The 17952-nt window shown below is 47.2% G+C and overlaps 1 protein-coding gene across 5 annotated transcripts in view; it reads left to right on the top strand.

Annotated features, from left to right (window-relative positions):
- Window positions 1–16290, top strand: part of LOC115159225 (alpha-(1,6)-fucosyltransferase-like) — a 194025-nt gene extending 177735 nt beyond the window's left edge. For 3 of the 5 annotated variants that reach the window (XM_029708932.1, XM_029708764.1, XM_029708856.1), the window contains exons 7-11: window positions 1891–1944; window positions 2902–3148; window positions 11886–12062; window positions 12923–13073; window positions 15468–16290. In XM_029708932.1, coding sequence (XP_029564792.1) covers window positions 1891–1944; window positions 2902–3148; window positions 11886–12062; window positions 12923–13073; window positions 15468–15809 — 971 coding nt within the window. In that variant the 3' untranslated portion in view covers window positions 15810–16290. The remainder of the gene's footprint in view (window positions 1–1890; window positions 1945–2901; window positions 3149–11885; window positions 12063–12922; window positions 13074–15467) is intronic. The other 2 variants (XM_029709019.1, XM_029709108.1) reach the window with 1 other exon arrangement.
- The last annotated feature ends 1662 nt before the right edge of the window (window positions 16291–17952 follow it).

Below are 17952 nucleotides of genomic sequence, written 5' to 3'. Positions count from 1 at the left end.
GCAAATCAGATCACAACTCCATTTTGCTCCTCCCTTCCTATAGGCAGAAACTCAAACAGGAAGTACCCGTGCTAAGGTAAATTTAACACTAGTCTTACGATTTGAAATCCATGCTTCAAGATTGTTTTGAAAATGTTCCGTGTAGCCTCTGATAATAACATTGACGTTTACACGGACATGGTGACTGAATTCATCAGGAAGTGTATAGGGGTTGTTGTTCCCATGGTGACTATTAAAACCTACCCAAACGAGAAACAGTGGATAAACTGAAAGCACGAAGCACCGCATTTAAGGTGACTGGGTATATGGTCGATGGCAATCAAAAAGGCAAAACGTCAGTACAGAAACAAAGTGGAGTTGCAATTCAACAACTCAGACACGAGACATATGTGGCAGGGTCTACAGTCACAGATTACAAAGGGGAAACCAGCCACATCGCGTACACTGATGTCTTGCTCCCAGACAAGCTGAACACCTTCTTCGCCCGCTTTGAGGACAACACAGTGCCACCGACGCGGCTCGCTCTCAAGGATTGTGGGCTCTTGTTCTACCGTGGCCGACGTGAGTAAGACAGTTAAGCAAATTAACCCTCGCATGGCTGCCGTTCCAGACGACACACCTAGCCGCATCCTCAAAGCATGCGCAGACCAGCTGGCTGGAGTGTTTACGGACATATTCAATCTCTCCCTATACCAGTCTGCTGTCCCCACTTGTTTCAAGATGTCCACCATTGTTCCTGTAATCAAGCCTACCACTGTAGTGTCGTCTGCAAACTTGATGATTGAGTTGGAGGCGTGCCTGGCCACACAGTCATGGGTGAACAGGGAGTACAGGAGAGGGCTGAGAACGCACCCTTGGGGGGCTCCAGTGTTGAGGATCAGCGGGGTGGAGATGTTGTTACCTACCCTCACCACCTGGGGGCGGCCCGTCAGGAAGTCCAGGACCCAGTTGCACAGGGCGGGGTCGAGACCCAGGGTCTCGAGCTTAATGACGAGTTTGGAGGGTACTATGGTGTAGTCGTTGAACAGCATTCTTACATAGGTATTCCTCTTGTCCAGATGGGTTAGGGCAGTGTGCAGTGTGATTGCGATTGCATCGTCTGTGGACCTATTGGGGTGGTAAGCAAGTTGTAGTGGGTCTAGGGTGTCAGGTAGGGTAGAGGTGATATGGTCCTTGACTAGTCTCCCAGCGCACTTCATAATGACGGAAGTGAGTGCTACGGGGCGGTAGTCATTTAGCTCAGTTACCTTAGCTTTCTTGGGAACAGGAACAATGGTGGCCCTCTTGAAGCATGTGGGAACAGCAGACTGGGATAAGGATTGATTGAATATGTCCGTAAACACACCAGCCAGCTGGTCTGCGCGTGCTCTGAGGACACGGCTGGGGATGCCGTCTGGGCCTGCAGCCTTGCGAGGGTTAACACGTTTAAATGTTTTACTCACGTTGGATACAGTGAAGGAGAGCCCCAGGTTTTGCTAGCGGGCCGTGTCAGTGGCACTGTATTGTCCTCAAAGCCAGCAAAGAAGTTGTTTAGTTTGTCTGGGAACAAGACATCGTGGTCCGCGACGGGGCTGGCTTTTCTTTCGCCTCTTCAAACTCAGGATGCTTAAGAAATGGATAACAATTTGTGAAAATCCCCCAAATCATGGTATTTTTTTGTCTGGGTTTCATGAGGAATCAGAAACTCTGTCTAGCCTATGTTTACACCAATCCAATGATTGTATATTGATGAGGGTTTAAGTATAAGGCTACGTCTCAATAGTTTAGAATGGCTTCCCCCTCTCATTTCATCTCATCCTTATCTTCTCTGATCCGACAACATAAGATGAGTAGAAGTAATACAGCAGAAAGGTTATTTGGATATCAACTCTCATCTGTCTTTGTTTTTAGATCTGCATAAACTAAGGAAAGGACCCAAGAGGTGGTCATTTGGGTCAAAGGAGGGTGAGTGTAGTCAATGTGGAATAGCTAGCTAGTTAGTGCTAGTTAGCTGTGTGCGCTAGACTAATGTCCATTGTGCGCTGGACCAACGTCCATTGTGCACTAGACCAACGTCCATTGTGCACTAGACCAACGTCCATTGTGCACTAGACTAACGTCCATTGTGCGCTAGACCAACATCCATTGTGCGCTAGACTAACGTCCATTGTGCACTAGACCAACATCCATTGTGCGCTAGACTAACGTCCATTGTGCACTAGACCAACGTCCATTGTGCGCTAGACTAACGTCTATTGTGCACTAGACCAACGTCCATTGTGCACTAGACCAACGTCCATTGTGCGCTAGACCAACGTCCATTGTGCGCTAGACTAACGTCCATTGTGCACTAGACCAACGTCCATTGTGCGCTAGACCAACGTCCATTGTGCGCTAGACCAACGTCCATTGTGCGCTAGACTAACGTCCATTGTGCACTAGACTAACGTCCATTGTGCACTAGACTAACGTCCATTGTGCACTAGACTAACGTCCATTGTGCACTAGACTAACATCACCCCACTCTGATACACAGCAGTCGTTGTTTCCGTTGCTCTCCCATAGCTTTTGTGGAGTGACAGGTAACATTGTTGTTAGTAACAGCAGATTGCTAGTTTGATGCAACCTAAATGATATGTTACACTAGTCCAGCTCCAATTCATGCTAAATAAACAGGGGCATAACCAGTGCAGCTCAGCATAACATTACGCTCTGGTTGTATTTTCAAAAATTTGACATGCAGCTCATGAGATCGCGAACACTTGATGAAGTGGGCTCTGCTCACGCTCTGTTCTGCACTGGCCAAAAGTTACGCATCCAGTGTAGCAGATAGAAGACCTGGGGTTTTCTCCATGCCCCAGTGTAGAACATAAAAGACCCAGTGTTTTCTCCTAAGTAACTCTCTTCCCTCCGTCTCTCTAGGTGAGACCCATGACAAGGACATCCAGGTGGTGGAGTTACCCATCGTGGACAGCCTGCAGCCCCGCCCCCCCTACCTGCCCCTGTCCATCCCAGAAGACCTAGCCCAGCGCCTCCACCGACTCCATGGTGACCCGTCCGTGTGGTGGGTGTCTCAGTTTGTCAAGTACCTGGTCCATCCTCAGGCCTGGCTGGAGAAGGAGATCCTGGATACCACAGCCAAGCTGGGTTTCAGGCATCCCATCATAGGGTATGTACTCTTTTTTTGTGTCTGTCTCTTATGATTTTCGGTTTCCGTTGTTCTCTTTCTCTGTTCTTTTTTGTCTGTTTCTCCCAGTCTTATACGCCTTATTTATATTTATACACCTTATATTATTCTGTCTTTCACCCACTTTTGTCTTTGTCTCATTTATTTTATTCAGCACTGTCTCTATTTCCCACCATTCTCTCTCTCTTCTTTATTCACATCTCTATCACATTGTCATCTCCTCTCACCTCTCCTCTCACCTCTCCTCTCACCTCTCCTCACTCTCTCCTCACTCTCCCCCTGATGTTCTAATACAGTACCGTTCAAAAGTTTGGGGTCACTTAGAAATGTCTTTGTTTTCCATGAAAACATACATGAAATTAGTTGCAAAATGAATAGGAAAGATAGTTAATAATGATTTTTAATTGAAATAATAACTGTGTCCTTCAAACTTTGCTTTCGTCAAAAAATCCTCCATTTGGAGCCATGTAGACCTTTGGTATTCTAATTGTCAATTTGTTGAGGTAATCTGAAGAGATTTCACCCCATGCTTCCTGAAGCACCTCCCACAAGTTGGATTGGCTTGATGGGCATTTCTTACATACCATACGGTCAAGCTGCTCCCACAACAGCTCAATAGGGTTGAGATCGGGTGACTGTGCTGGCCACTCCATTATAGACAGAATACCAGCTGACTGCTTCTTCCCTAAATAGTTATTGCATAGTTTGGAGCTGTTCCTTGGGTCATTGTCCTGTTTTAGGAGGAAATTGGCTCCAATTAAGCGCCGTCCACAGGGTATGGCATGGCATTGCAAAATGAAGTGATAGCCTTCCCTCTTCAAGATCCCTTTTACCCTGTACAAATCTCCCACTTTACCACCACCAAAGCACCCCCAGATCATCACATTGCCTCCACCATGCTTGACAGATGGCGTCAAGCACTCCTCCAGCATCGTTTCATTTTTTCTGCATCTCACGAATGTTCTTCTTTGTGATCCGAACACCTCAAACTTAGATTTGTCTGTCCATAACACTTTTTTCCAATCTTCCTCTGTCTGGTGTCTGTGTTCTTTTATCCATCTTAATCTTTATTTTTTTGGCCAGTCTGAGATATGGCTTTTTCTTAGCAACTCTGCCTAGAAGGCCAGCATCCCGGAGTCGCCTCTTCACTGTTGACGTTGAGGTCTTTTGCGGGTACTATTTAGTGAAGCTGCAAGTTGAGGACTTGTGAGGCATCTGTTTCTCAAACTAGACACTCTAATGTACTTGTCCTCTTGCTCAGTTGCGCACCGGGGCCTCCCATTACTCTTTATATTCTGGTTAGATACAGTTTGCGCTGTTCTGTGAAGGGAGTAGTACACAGTGTTGTACGAGATCTTCAGTTTCTTGGCAATTTCTTGCATGGAATAGCCTTCATTTCTCAGAACAAGTATAGACTGACGAGTTTCAGAAGAAAGGTCTTTGTTTCTGGCCATTTTGAGCCTGTAATCGAACCCACAAATGTTGATGCTCCAGATACTCAACTAGTCTAAAGAAGACCAGATTTATTGCTTCTTTAATCAGAACAACAGTTTTCAGCTGTGCTAACATAATTGCAAAAGGGTTTTCTAATGATCAATTCACCTTTTTAAAATGATAAACTTGGATTAGCTAACACAACGTGCCATTGGAACACAGGAGGGATGGTTGCTGATAGTGGGCCTCTGTTCGCCTATGTAGATATTCCATAAAAAATGTGCCGTTTCCAACTGTCATGACTGTCCTGATCAGGTCAGGTTACAGGAGACCACAACCCTACAGATTATCTCTCACCCCCAACAGAGGAGGAGAGATCTAGGGGTATGAAGATGTGGGGGTTTTATGACCCCTCACGCCCATTGTAAATCCTAGGCAACAGACACAATTCCTTTGTCTTCTCACTATGGAGAACTGGCCTCTGAACATTAAACATGCAATAAATGGACTTTGGAACAATGGTTTCCGTCAGCCACAATAGTGGTAATGACGATAGATGGAATATGAAAATTAATGTCATTTTTGTGTTATTAAAAGGTTAAAGGATGACGTTATTACGAAAACATTGTAACTTTAAGAGTTTTCCTACTATATGCTTGATGTTTATACATTGTATGTTGTGTGGAAAATGTCCAAATAAATGAGAATGTTTTGGTAAAAATGAAATGTGAAGTTAGTTGTCTAAAATTGGATTTGAGTAAAATCTAGACCTCCAGCCTCGTAACTAGTTAAATCTAGACCTTCAGCCTCTTAACTTGGTACGCCCAGAGAATTGCCCTAAAGGCGGTTACGCCCACTTCTGACCCGAGGGTATAAGACATGTCAGTTAAAAATTAAGTGACCCGAGCTGCAGCAAGGTCTGAGTAGTCAACGTACCCAAAACGTAACATGAAGTTGAAGACAAAGGAACCTTATTCTATCCATGCTACGGAGGAGTAGCTGCATCTAAGTGGGTGAATTCAAGCCGGACCACCTGGCCTCCGCTCCCCATCGAATCGTATCTACACTGTTTCATTCCTATGCTGGCTGTCCACAGAAGACCCCTTTCAGAACGAGGGCGAGGAATCAGACTATTAGGCCAAAGGACACTGACATCGTGAGGACAACCAGAGAGTTGCACCAGAGAAGTGCGCCATTCTGGAAGCCTAAACGGCCCACGCAGAGACCCACCGCGGAGACCTTCAACAGGTAATTACATCATTATATTCTGACCCATAAGAGCGGCAGTTCGGGGCAAGGCTAGGGTTAAAATAAGCATAGCTGACAAATGCACCCAAATGTATATTTCTCTCGTGTACTTTCTCTTTTTCTCTCTTTTAAATCCCCATTTTGGGTAACACGCATCATAGTGTGTTGGTGTAACGCTCGTCGTTAGAAGGAGAAGTGGACCAAAGCGCAGCGTGGTAAGTGTTCATGATCATTTATTTCAAGAAACACTCAAACAAAAATAACCAAAAACAACAAAACGAGAGCGAACAGTTCCGTAGGCACAGACACTAAAAAAAATCCCACAAACACAGGTGGAAAATGGTAGACAGCTGCCTCTGATTGGGAACCACACGCGGCCCAAAAACAAAGAAACAGACAACATAGACTTTCCCACCCGAGTCACACCCTGACCTAACCAAACATAGAGAATAATAAGGATCTCTAAGGTCAGGGCATGACAGTACCCCCCCCCCCAAAGGTGCGGACTCCGGCCGCAAACCTGAACCTATAGGGGAGGGTCCGGGTGGGCATCTCCTCTCGGTGGAGGGTCCGGTGCAGGACGCAGACCCCCCTCCGCTTGGGGCTCCCCCCACTTTCGTGGAACCGGACCGTGGATCATTGCCGGAGGCTCCAGACTGTAGGTCGTTGCTGGAGGAACCAGACCGGAGATCGTTGCCGGAGGCTCTGGACTGGGAACCCCCGCTGGAGGCTCCGGACTGCCGACCGTCGCTGGAGGCTCCGGACTGCCGACCGTCGCTATAGGCTCCGGACTGTCGACCGTCGCTGGAGGCTCCGGACTGCCGACCGTCGCTGGAGGCTCCGGACAGCCGACCGTCGCTGGAGGCTCCGGACCGCCGACCTTCGCTGGAGGTTCCGGACCGTCGCTGGGGGCTCCGGACCGGGGACCGTCGCTGCAGGCTCCGGACCGGGGACCGTCGCTGCAGGCTCCCCGCCATGGATCATCACTACAGGCTCCGGGCCATGGATCATCACTGGAGGCTTCGGACCATTGATCATCACTGGAGGCTTCGTACCATGAGCCGGAACAGGTTTCACCGGACTCAGGAGACGTACTGGCAGCCTGATGCGTGGAGCTGCCACAGGGCTTACGAGGCTGGGGAGACACACTGGAGGCCTGGTACGTGGAGCCGGAACAGGTCTCACCGGACTGGGGAGACGCACTGGAGGCCGGGTGAGTGGAGCTGGCACAGGATATACTGGGCCGTGGAGGCGCACTGGAGGTCTGGAGCGTAGGGCTGGCACAACCCATCCTGGCTGGATGCTCACTTTAGCCCGGCAAGTGCGGGGCACTGGCACAGGACGCACTGGGCTGTGAAGGCGCACTGGAAACACAGTGCGTAGAGCTGGCGCAGGATATCCTGGACCGAGGAGGCGCACTGGAGACCAGGAGCGCTGAGCCGCACAACCCGTCCTGGCTGAATGCTCACTTAGCCCGGCAAATGCGGGGATCCGGCAACGAGCGCACCGGGCTGTGAATGCGCACTGGGGATACCGTGCGCATCACCGCATAACATGGTGCCTGACTGGTCACACACTCCCTATGGTAAGCACGGGGTGTTGGCTCAGGTCTAAAACCTGACTCCGCCAATCTCCCCGTGTGCCCCCCCCCCCCCCCCCCAATTTTTGGGGGGAGCTGCCTCTCGGGCTTCCGTCGTTGCCGTGCTAGTTCCTCGTATCGTCGCCATTCCTCTCTTGCTGCCTCTATTTCCTCCCTTGGACGGCGATACTCCCCAGGGCGTGACAGTTAGCCCGTTATACTAAGTTCTAATCAATAGCCTAGATTGTGTTTTGTGTATGTGTATCTTTTATTATCATTTTAGCTTTCTAGTAAATAAATAATCAACTAAAATTGGTGTGGTACGAACTCATTGGTGGGACTCGGGTTTGTGCAGATTCCCGGATTGTGCGACGTTCAGAATGAGACTGTAGAGGAAATTGATTAATTAGCGACTGTTGTAAAATCAATATTCTGATATTCTTAAATTAAACTCATCAAAACTAATTTCCCCATGGTGCCCCAGGTTAATGAGTTAATAATTGCTTGATTCATTTAATCACGCAGTTATAACCCATTAATCATTTGGTGAGCAGCAGTCGTCACATTAACTAATACAACGTCACGACACAGCTACAATAGTCATTTACAACATGAACAATGTCTACACTGTATTTCTCATCAATTCGATGTTATTTTAATGGACAAAAAATTTGCTTTTCTTTAAAAAACAAGGTCATTTCTAAGTGACCCCAAACTTTTGAACAGTAGTGTATAGTGCCTGAGTACTTCTAATATAGTGCCTGAGTACTTCTAATATAGTGCCTGAGTACTTCTAATATAGTGCCTGAGTAGTTCTCACACCACCCCAGGGGGAAAGGAGGTGGGGTGGGGGGGAGAATGGAATGGAGGGGGAAAGAAGAGAAGGGGAGAGGAGTGGGTGGGTGGGGAAGGAAGGAAGGCTTGGCTTTGGTGGTGTAACAGGAGTATAGAGAGAGAGAGCACAAAATAGAGGAGGGTGGGGGGAGAGTACAAAATAGAGGAGACTAGAGAGAGCTGTGGGGGGAGAGTATACAATAGAGGAGACTAGAGAGAGAGCTGTGGGGGGAGAGTATAAAATAGAGGAGACTAGAGAGAGAGCTGTGGGGGGAGAGTATAAAATAGAGGAGACTAGAGAGAGAGCTGTGGGGGGAGAGTATAAAATAGAGGAGACTAGAGAGAGAGCTGTGGGGGGAGAGTATAAAATAGAGGAGACTAGAGAGAAAGCTGTCAGGGGGAGAGTATAAAATAGAGGAGACTAGAGAGAGAGCTGTGGGGGGAGAGTATAAAATAGAGGAGACTAGAGAGAGAGCTGTGGGGGGAGAGTATAAAATAGAGGAGACTAGAGAGAGAGCTGTGGGGGGAGAGTATAAAATAGAGGAGACTAGAGAGAGAGCTGTGGGGGGAGAGTATAAAATAGAGGAGACTAGAGAGAGAGCTGTGGGGGGAGAGTATAAAATAGAGGAGACTAGAGAGAGAGCTGTGGGGGGAGAGTATAAAATAGAGGAGACTAGAGAGAGAGCTGTGGGGGGAGAGTATAAAATAGAGGAGACTAGAGAGAGAGCTGTGGGGGGAGAGTATACAATAGAGGAGACTAGAGAGAGAGCTGTGGGGGGAGAGTATAAAATAGAGGAGACTAGAGAGAGAGGGGGAAAGAGAGAGAGCATGCTAGAGGAGGAAAGTGAGGGGGGCTTCAGAGGGGGAGGGAGTGTATGAGGTAACTCTGAGGTAACGAGATGGCTTGGGAGCCAGACTTTTGGCTACAGTCTCCCTGCATCTCCCCATCTCTCCCCGCTCCTGTGAAGAGCAAAGCTCCTGTGAAAAGCAAAGCTCTTATGAAGGGAAAGCCTCAGCTCCAGCCACAGCTCCAGCCACAGCTCCAGCCCCAGACCCAGCCACAGACCCAGACCCAGCCACAGACCCAGACCCAGCCACAGCCCCAGACCCAGCCACAGCTCCAGCCACAGACCCAGCTCCAACCACAGCTCCAGCCACAGCCACAGCCCCAGCCCCAGACCCAGACCCAGCCACAGCTCCAGCCCCAGACCCAGCCACAGCTACAGCCACAGACCCAGCCACAGCCCCAGACCCAGCCACAGCTACAGCCACAGACCCAGCCACAGCCCCAGACCCAGCCACAGCCCCAGACCCAGCCACAGCTACAGCCACAGACCCAGCCACAGCTCGAGCCACAGACCCAGACCCAGCCACAGCTCCAGCCACAGCCCCAGACCCAGCCACAGCCCCAGCCACAGCCCCAGACCCAGCCACAGCTCCAGCCACAGAGCCAGCCACAGACCCAGACCAAGCCCCAGCCCTAGCCACAGACTCAGCCACAGCCACAGCCACAGACCCAGCCACAGACCCAGACCCAGCCACAGCTCCAGCCACAGCCCCAGACCCAGCCACAGCCCCAGACCCAGCCACAGCCCCAGACCCAGCCACAGACCCAGACCAAGCCCCAGCCCTAGCCACAGACTCAGCCAAAGCCCAAGCCCCAGCCACAGCTCCAGCCTCAGCCACAGCCATAGAGGATGTGGTGGAAGAGGATGGAGGGATGGTGGGATTCACTACTCGAATGCCGCTTGACGCTAAGCACCCCAGCACGGCCGTTTTGTCTGCCAACGAACAGGCGGCGGGATAAAGGGAGAGAAAAGGGAGACAACGAGATGACAAACAAAATAGGAGGAGAGATGAAAGGAGAGATGAAAGGAGAGAGAAAGCGGGAGAAAGAGAGAGAGAGACATGGTAGAGGGAAGAGAAGTGGAGGAGAGATGGAAACCATGGCAGAGAGATGAGATTTGGTGAACTGGAGAATGGAGAGACTCATAGTCAAGAGGCCCATCACATCAGAGAGAGAGAGATTGAAAGAGAGATAAGGTGGGGTAGAGATGAAGAGAGGGATAGACTGAGAGAAAGATGAAGAGAATCCCTCTCTCCTACCCCTCTGTACCCCTCCCCTTACCCATCTCAATCCCTCGTTCCCTTTTTTCTCTCTGATCCAGGAGTGTGTACGGATTTAATTTGCAGGGTAAAAATAGGCGTTTGTAGCTCCAGTGAGCATCCTGAGGACTAGGCTGAATGATCTTAGGACAATTCTGGTAATTGGGCTCACTGTGTTTTTTTTTTTATCTCATTCTCTCGCTTTCCTTTTCTCTCTCTCTCTCTCGCTCTTTCTCTCATTCCCTCTCGCTCTCTTGCACGCCAGTTCACCCGATCTCTCCCTTTCTCTCTCTCTCTCTCTCTCTCATTCCCTTTGTCTCTACCTCTCTCTTTTCTGAACCATAGATAGATGTGTTGTGTAATGAGGGATTAAACAAAGAAAGCACTCAGTTTCACAAACACATGCAGCCCTGCTCTTTTATTCCTGTTTGCTTCTTTCTCGTTCAAAACCCCCTCTCTTCCTGCCTTTCTTTTTCACTCATTACTCCTGCATTGACAAATTTGTTCTCTTTCTTTCTATCTTTCTTCTTTCATTAATTCTTTCTATCTTTCTTTCTTTCTTATTACTTTTTTTTCTCTGTCTCTCTCTGTCTCTGATTATCGGCAAGACTGGCAAGGTCACAATGATGCTGCCTAAATAATTACAGTGGTAGCTGATAGTGAACGTATTGATTGAAAGTGTTGCTCTCCCTCCCTCTCCCCCTCTCTCCCCCTCTCTCTCCCTCCATCTGACCCCCTCTCTCCATCTCGCTCCCTCCCATCTATCTCCAATCCTCTCCCCATCTCCCTCTCCCCCTCTCTCCCCCTCTCTCCCCCTCCATCTGACCCTCTCTCTCCATCTCGCTCCCTCCCATCTATCTCCAATCCTCTCCCCCCCTCCCTCTCCCCCTCTCTCCCCCTCTCTCCCCCTCCATCTGACCCTCTCTCTCCATCTCGCTCCCTCCCATCTATCTCCAATCCTCTCCCCATCTCCCTCCCTCTCCCCCTCTCTCTCCCACCCATCTCTCTTCCTCCCTCTCCCCCTCTCTCTCCCACCCATCTCTCTTCCTCCCTCTCCCTCTCCCCCTCTCTCCCTCCCTCTCCCCCTCTCTCTCCCTTTTTCTCCCTCCCTCTCTCTCTCCCTATCCCTCTCTCTCCCTCCCTCTGACCCTCTCTCTCCCTCCCTCTCCCTCCCATCTATCTCCAATCCTCTCCCCCCCTCCCTCTCCCCCTCTCTCCCCCTCTCTCCCCCTCCATCTGACCCTCTCTCTCCATCTCGCTCCCTCCCATCTATCTCCAATCCTCTCCCCATCTCCCTCCCTCTCCCCCTCTCTCTCCCACCCATCTCTCTTCCTCCCTCTCCCCCTCTCTCTCCCACCCATCTCTCTTCCTCCCTCTCCCTCTCCCCCTCTCTCCCTCCCTCTCCCCCTCTCTCTCCCTTTTTCTCCCTCCCTCTCTCTCTCCCTATCCCTCTCTCTCCCTCCCTCTGACCCTCTCTCTCCCTCCCTCTCCCCCTTCTCTCTCCCTCCCTCTCTGTAGGGTCCATGTTCGGCGGACGGATAAGGTGGGGACGGAAGCAGCATTCCACCCTATAGAGGAGTATATGGTTCATGTGGAGGAACAGTTCCAACACATGGCCCGACGCATCCATGTGGACAAGAAACGAGTCTACCTGGCAACAGATGACCCCTCACTACTGCAAGAGGCTAAGACCAAGTGAGTAACCACCAATACCCTAATAATGAATAATGAAAGGGGAGTGTGTGGTGTGTGTGTGTGTGTGTTTGTGTGTGTGTGTGTGTGTGTGTGTGTGTGTGTGTGTGTGTGTGTGTGTGTGCGCGTGTGTGTGCATGGGTGCATGCGTGTGTGTGTTTACATGCATGTATCAAAACAAAGTTTATTTGTCACGTGCGCCGAATACAACAGGTGTAGACCTTACAGTGAAATGCTTACTTACAGGCTTTAACCAATAGTGCGAAAAAAAGTTGTGTGTGTGTGTGTGTGTGTGTGTGTGTGTGTGTGTGTGTGTGTGTGTGTGTGTGTGTGTGTAGGTAAGTAAAGAAATAAAACAACAGTAAAAAGACATTTGAAAATAACAGTAGCAAGGCTATATACAGACACCGGTTAGTCAGGCTTATTGAGGTAGTATGTACATGTGGGTATGGTTAAAGTGATTATGCATATATGATAAACAGAGAGTAGCAGTAGCATAAAGAGGGGCTGGCGCGTGGTGGAACACAATGCAGCCCGGTTAGCCAATGTGCGGGAGCACTGGTTGGTCGGCCCAATTGAGGTAGTATGTACATGAATGTATAGTTAAAGTGACTATGCATATATGATAAACAGAGAGTAGCAGCAGTGTAAAAGAGGGGTTGGGGGGGCACACAATGCAAATAGTCCGGGTAACCATTTGGTTACCTGTTCAGGAGTCTTATGGCTTGGGGGTATAAACTGTTGAGAAGCCTTTTTGTCCTAGATTTGGCACTCCGGTACCAAGTGTGTGTATGAGCGTGTATGATTGTATTTCTGTTTGTATGTAGAAGCCCATACAGTATGTGTAATGCTGTGTCCGTCAGGTACCTAGACTATGAGTTCATCAGTGATAACTCCATCTCGTGGTCGGCCGGTCTGCACAACCGCTACACCGAGAACTCTCTGAGAGGAGTGATCCTAGACATCCACTTCCTGTCACAGACCGACTTCCTGGTCTGCACCTTCTCCTCACAGGTAGGGGTGCCATATTCGACACAACACCCTTTATGTGAATTTACAGTACATTATTCACTAACCTATATTCTTACCTACCTGAATAGCCAACTCATATTGTCATTGTCATGTTAACCTGTTAGGGACAGCGGAACGCCTCACCAATATCCAATGGTATAGCGTGGCGCGAAATACAAATACCTCAAAAATGCAAAAACTTCAATTTCTCAAATATATGACTATTTTACACCATTTTAAAAGTCTCTCCTTTATCTAACCACATTGTCCGATTTCAAAAAAGGCTTTACAACGAAAGCAAAACATTAGATTATGTCAGGAGAGTACCCTGCCAAAAACAATCACACAGCCATTTTCCAAGCAAGCATATATTTCACAAAAACCAAAACACAGCTAAATGCAGCACTAACCTTTGATGATCTTCATCAGATGACACTCCTAGGACATTATGTTATACAATACATGCATGTTTTGTTCAATCAAGTTCATATTTATATAAAAAAAGCTTTTTACATTAGCATGTGATGTTCAGAACTAGCATACCCACCGCAAACTTCCGGTGAATTTACTAAATTACTCACGATAAACGTTGACAAAAAAACATAACAATTATTTTAAGAATTATAGATACAGGACTCCTTTATGCAATCGCGGTGTCAGATTTTAAAATAGCTTTTCGGTGAAAGCACGTTTTGCAATATTCTGAGTACATAGCCCAGCCATCATGGCTAGCTAATTTGACACCCACCAAGTTTGGCCCTCACCAAACTCAGATTTACTATAAGAAAAACTGTTCTTCGTCAGAATGCACTCCCAGGACTTCTACTTCAACAACAAATGTTGTTTTGGTTCGAAATAATCCATAGTTATATCCAAATAGCTCCGTTTTGTTAGTGCGTTCAAGTCACTATCCGAAGGGTGACGCGCCGGCGTATTTCGTGACAAAAGAATTCCAAATATTCCATTACCGTACTTCGAAGCATGTCAAACGCTGTTTAAAATACATTTTTATGCTATTTTTCTCGTAAAATAGCGATAATATTCCAACCGGGCGACGTTGTATTCGTTCAAACACTGAAAGAAAAAAATGGAGTCGTCTCGTACACGTGCGCTCCAGTGTTATTGTTCTCAGCAGGACCACTCACAAAAACTCCTGCTGTTTTTTGCCCAGAGACTCTCATTCCACTTTCTGGCGCCTTCTGAGAGCCAATGAAAGCCTTAGAAAATGTCACGTTACAACAGAGATGCTGTATTTTTGATAGAGATGCCCTAGAAGGAGAACAAATTGTCAGATAGGGCACTTCCTGTATAGAATCTTCTCAGGTTTTGGCCTGCCATATGAGTTCTGTTGTACTCACAGACACCATTCAAACATTTTTAGAAACTTTAGAGCGTTTTCTATACAAATGTACTAATTATATGCATATTCTAGTTTCTGGGCAGGAGTAGTAACCAGATTAAATTGGGTACGTTTTTTATCCGGCCGTGAAAATACTGCCCCCTATCCCAAAGAAGTTAAAGTGACTAATCATAGTTAATAAACAGAGACCAGCATGGTGTAACCAGATTAAATCGGGTACATTTTTTATCCGGCCGTGAAAATACTGCCCCCTATCCCAAACAGGTTAAACAAGGGCCATAGGAGATGGCATGACAACTGTGGTGATTAATTACTTCACAATCAAATGAGGAGAGACAAACTTATCACACTTATTAATAAGGGAGCAGGTCAACACAACACACACATACAAAGCAAATCGATTGAGTGCTCTACGATAATGATGGCTGGTCGTTGAATCACCCTCAGATGATTAGTTTAGAGCCCCGAGACAAAGAATACAACACCTTTTTATAACAAAATACATCCTCCTGAATACTCATGACAAACAACAGATGTATGGAATGGGTCACAAGGTCAAGATTTGCATGAAAGATACTAATAATTCACTGCAGACATTATCTGCTGTAAAGACTGTTCTCATTGTGTAGAAACCAGAGCCATCTCTCCCTGGTACCTCATAGAACAGAAATACCAACTCATTCTATGGAATGTGGTCTTGTTAGGTTCATCACCCAAGGCATCGTAAATCTTCTGACAGCATTAAGCCCCTAGAGGCCCATTCTCAGAAGAACACACACAGATGAGAGTGTTCTAAGAACCCCCTATTCTGTTGCATAAAACAACCATTTAATGCGATTACAGTATTATAACATAATCTTGCAATTTTGCTCTCATACAACACAAAGAGATCTGGGACCAGGTAACTTTTTCATCTGAATAAATCTAAACAGCCATATACACGGAATGTAATTAAGTTAACATGATTCTTCACACTTCCTGGACTCACTTCCTGTTTCCTGCATACCTACTTCCTGTTTCCTGTAACCCTGTACCAGGTGTGCCGCGTGGCCTACGAGATCATGCAGACGCTGCACCCGGATGCCTCCTCCTTCTTTCACTCACTAGACGACATCTACTACTTCGGGGGCCAGAACGCCCACAACCAGATCGCCATCTACCCCCACCACCCCCGCAGCCCAGAGGACGTACCTCTGGAGCCCGGTGACGTCATCGGCGTTGCAGGGAACCACTGGGACGGCTACTCGAAAGGGGTCAACCGTAAAATAGGGCGCACCGGTCTCTACCCATCCTACAAAGTCAAGGAGAAGATCGAAACCGTAAAGTACCCCACGTACCCCGAGGCAGACAAGCTGCTCTCAAACTCTCAATGGAAGTGAAGAAGGAAAGGAAGGATGAAAATAAAAAGAGAGAGAGACACTGAATCAGTTAGACTGCACATGCTGTGAACAGAGAGAACAGTGAGAAAGGGAGAAAGAGATGGGGGTGATTAGACTGCCCTGAGAGTGTGTGGGCCTGCCTGTGGGCATTTACTTGTGTGTGAGTGTGTATATCTGGATGTGAATCTGTAAGTTGCGGAATCTTGCACCTGCCACCACCCCGTCCCGGTGCACACAGATGGGTTTTGTAGAGAAATAGGAATGAACATTGATTTCAAACGAGCCTGAAACAATTAAAGGTCCGTAGCCGACAATGCTCACTCTCCAAGGCAGACTGGGAATGGACTATCCAATCAGGGCAAGCCTTGAATCGATAAAAAAAATATTTTAAAAGCCTTGGATCGATGACTGGAAAACAATTATAAACAAGAAAAATTTACTTGTTTTCATTTTTATTAAATTATTTTGGTGGTTTAAATTGTATTCTTGCCTTCTTTTGTCTCTCCTTTGTTCATTGAATATTTCTGGTATCTTCCTCTTTCCATATTCACTCACTGCGTTCCTCCCTTCTCCTTTCGCTCCAACAGTCCTACATCTCCAACAGTCCTACATCTCCAACAGTCCTACGTCTTGTATCCTCATGTGCAATTTATTTTATACCACCTTAATGTGCTTTTTAACATGTTTGTGTCAGGTGCTGGTGCGTTGTACTGTATATGATGTGTGTGTGAAAGATTATGAGAGATGCTGTGTGTGCTTGTGTGTGTGTGATCTATGGTGACCTATGATTACCTATGATGACCTTTGAACTATGGCGACCTATGATGACCTTTGAACTATGGTGCACACAGAAGCCCTCTTCAGGCTCACCAATGGACTCCACCGAGCTCCTTTTCACATCTCTACGTCTGTTCAGTCCGTCTGTGTTGTTGTTGTTTTTTAGTTCTAACATTCATGTTTCAAATAAATTAGGAAAAAAAGAGATGCCTATGTTGACGTTGCTATGTTATTAGAGGTTTGTAGTCGATCGTGATGAAGACCTCTATGCTCAATGCTTCCATTGAGCTTCCTCTAATGCTTCCTCTATGCTTCCACCCCAAAAAAATCTCCTCTTAAATGTGTTATGAAGGTTGTTATGGATGATACTGCTACTCTCCTGAAGGTCGTTATGAGTTCTTCAATAAGAACCTACTAATGTCAATAAAGATGGTGGATAAATGAAGATAGTTCACTCAAGCGGTTTACCATTGTAAAGAATATTCAAATGTTCCTGTCTGTGTAAGTGGACGTTCCCTCTCTCGGGTGAGCATACGAGAGAGGGAACCAGTGTGAGGGAAAAACGAGGGTATGGGCTGTCTCGCTTTCTCTACCGTCTCTCTGTCAGTGTCCCAAATCAAGATGGCCTCCTAGTAAGGTGACCTATCAGGTGAATATCAGATGACCAGTCATGAGTCACCTGTCCCCATCAAGATGGCTGACAAGTACACCCCAAACATTTCAAGGGCTCAGTCTGCAGTCCAAACACTTAAAAGACACACCCTCTCCCCTCAACCCTCAAATTAAGTGGACACTTCTGATGACGTATCATGATGTCTGACGAGTATACAATTGCAGGGCAAGGGAGGAAGGAATGATTTTTAAATGGACCATCCTTGGCCGGAAATTCGTCACTCGTTCATCCCACGATGATTGTGTTTTCTGCCACCGGTGGCTTGTGGGTGCTTTATATGGGCTACAGTCAATTATGAGTGCATGTCTACTTATATTAAATATATAATTATTAATATACGCCTACTGTATGATACCTAGCAAATTAATTAGCTAACTAACGTTAGCCTGCCCAGCTGGAACTGAAGAAGGGAAATGTTTTATTTCTACACTTTCCAAAAGATAACCAAACAAAAACATATTAACTTTTTAAGTTGTGGTAAATTTCTAACGTATTTGCATTCGTTTTTACTTACACTTGTATGTTGATGTTGTTTTTAAGTGTTCGCAGACTTTTCTTAGCGGATGTACAATCGTTGTGAATTAAATTATGGAGAGTTTCAGGCCCCGGAGTGAACATAATTGTACAATTGCAAAGCCGACTGAAAACGAGTGCTGAGGGGCTTACGTTGCAAACTTCCCTTGCTTGGCTAAT

This window comes from Salmo trutta, chromosome 1, assembly GCF_901001165.1.
Source record: "Salmo trutta chromosome 1, fSalTru1.1, whole genome shotgun sequence".
Classification (NCBI taxonomy): domain Eukaryota; kingdom Metazoa; phylum Chordata; class Actinopteri; order Salmoniformes; family Salmonidae; genus Salmo; species Salmo trutta.
The sequence above is the reverse complement of the archived record's forward strand: the minus strand, read 5'-3'. Positions and strand labels throughout refer to the sequence as shown.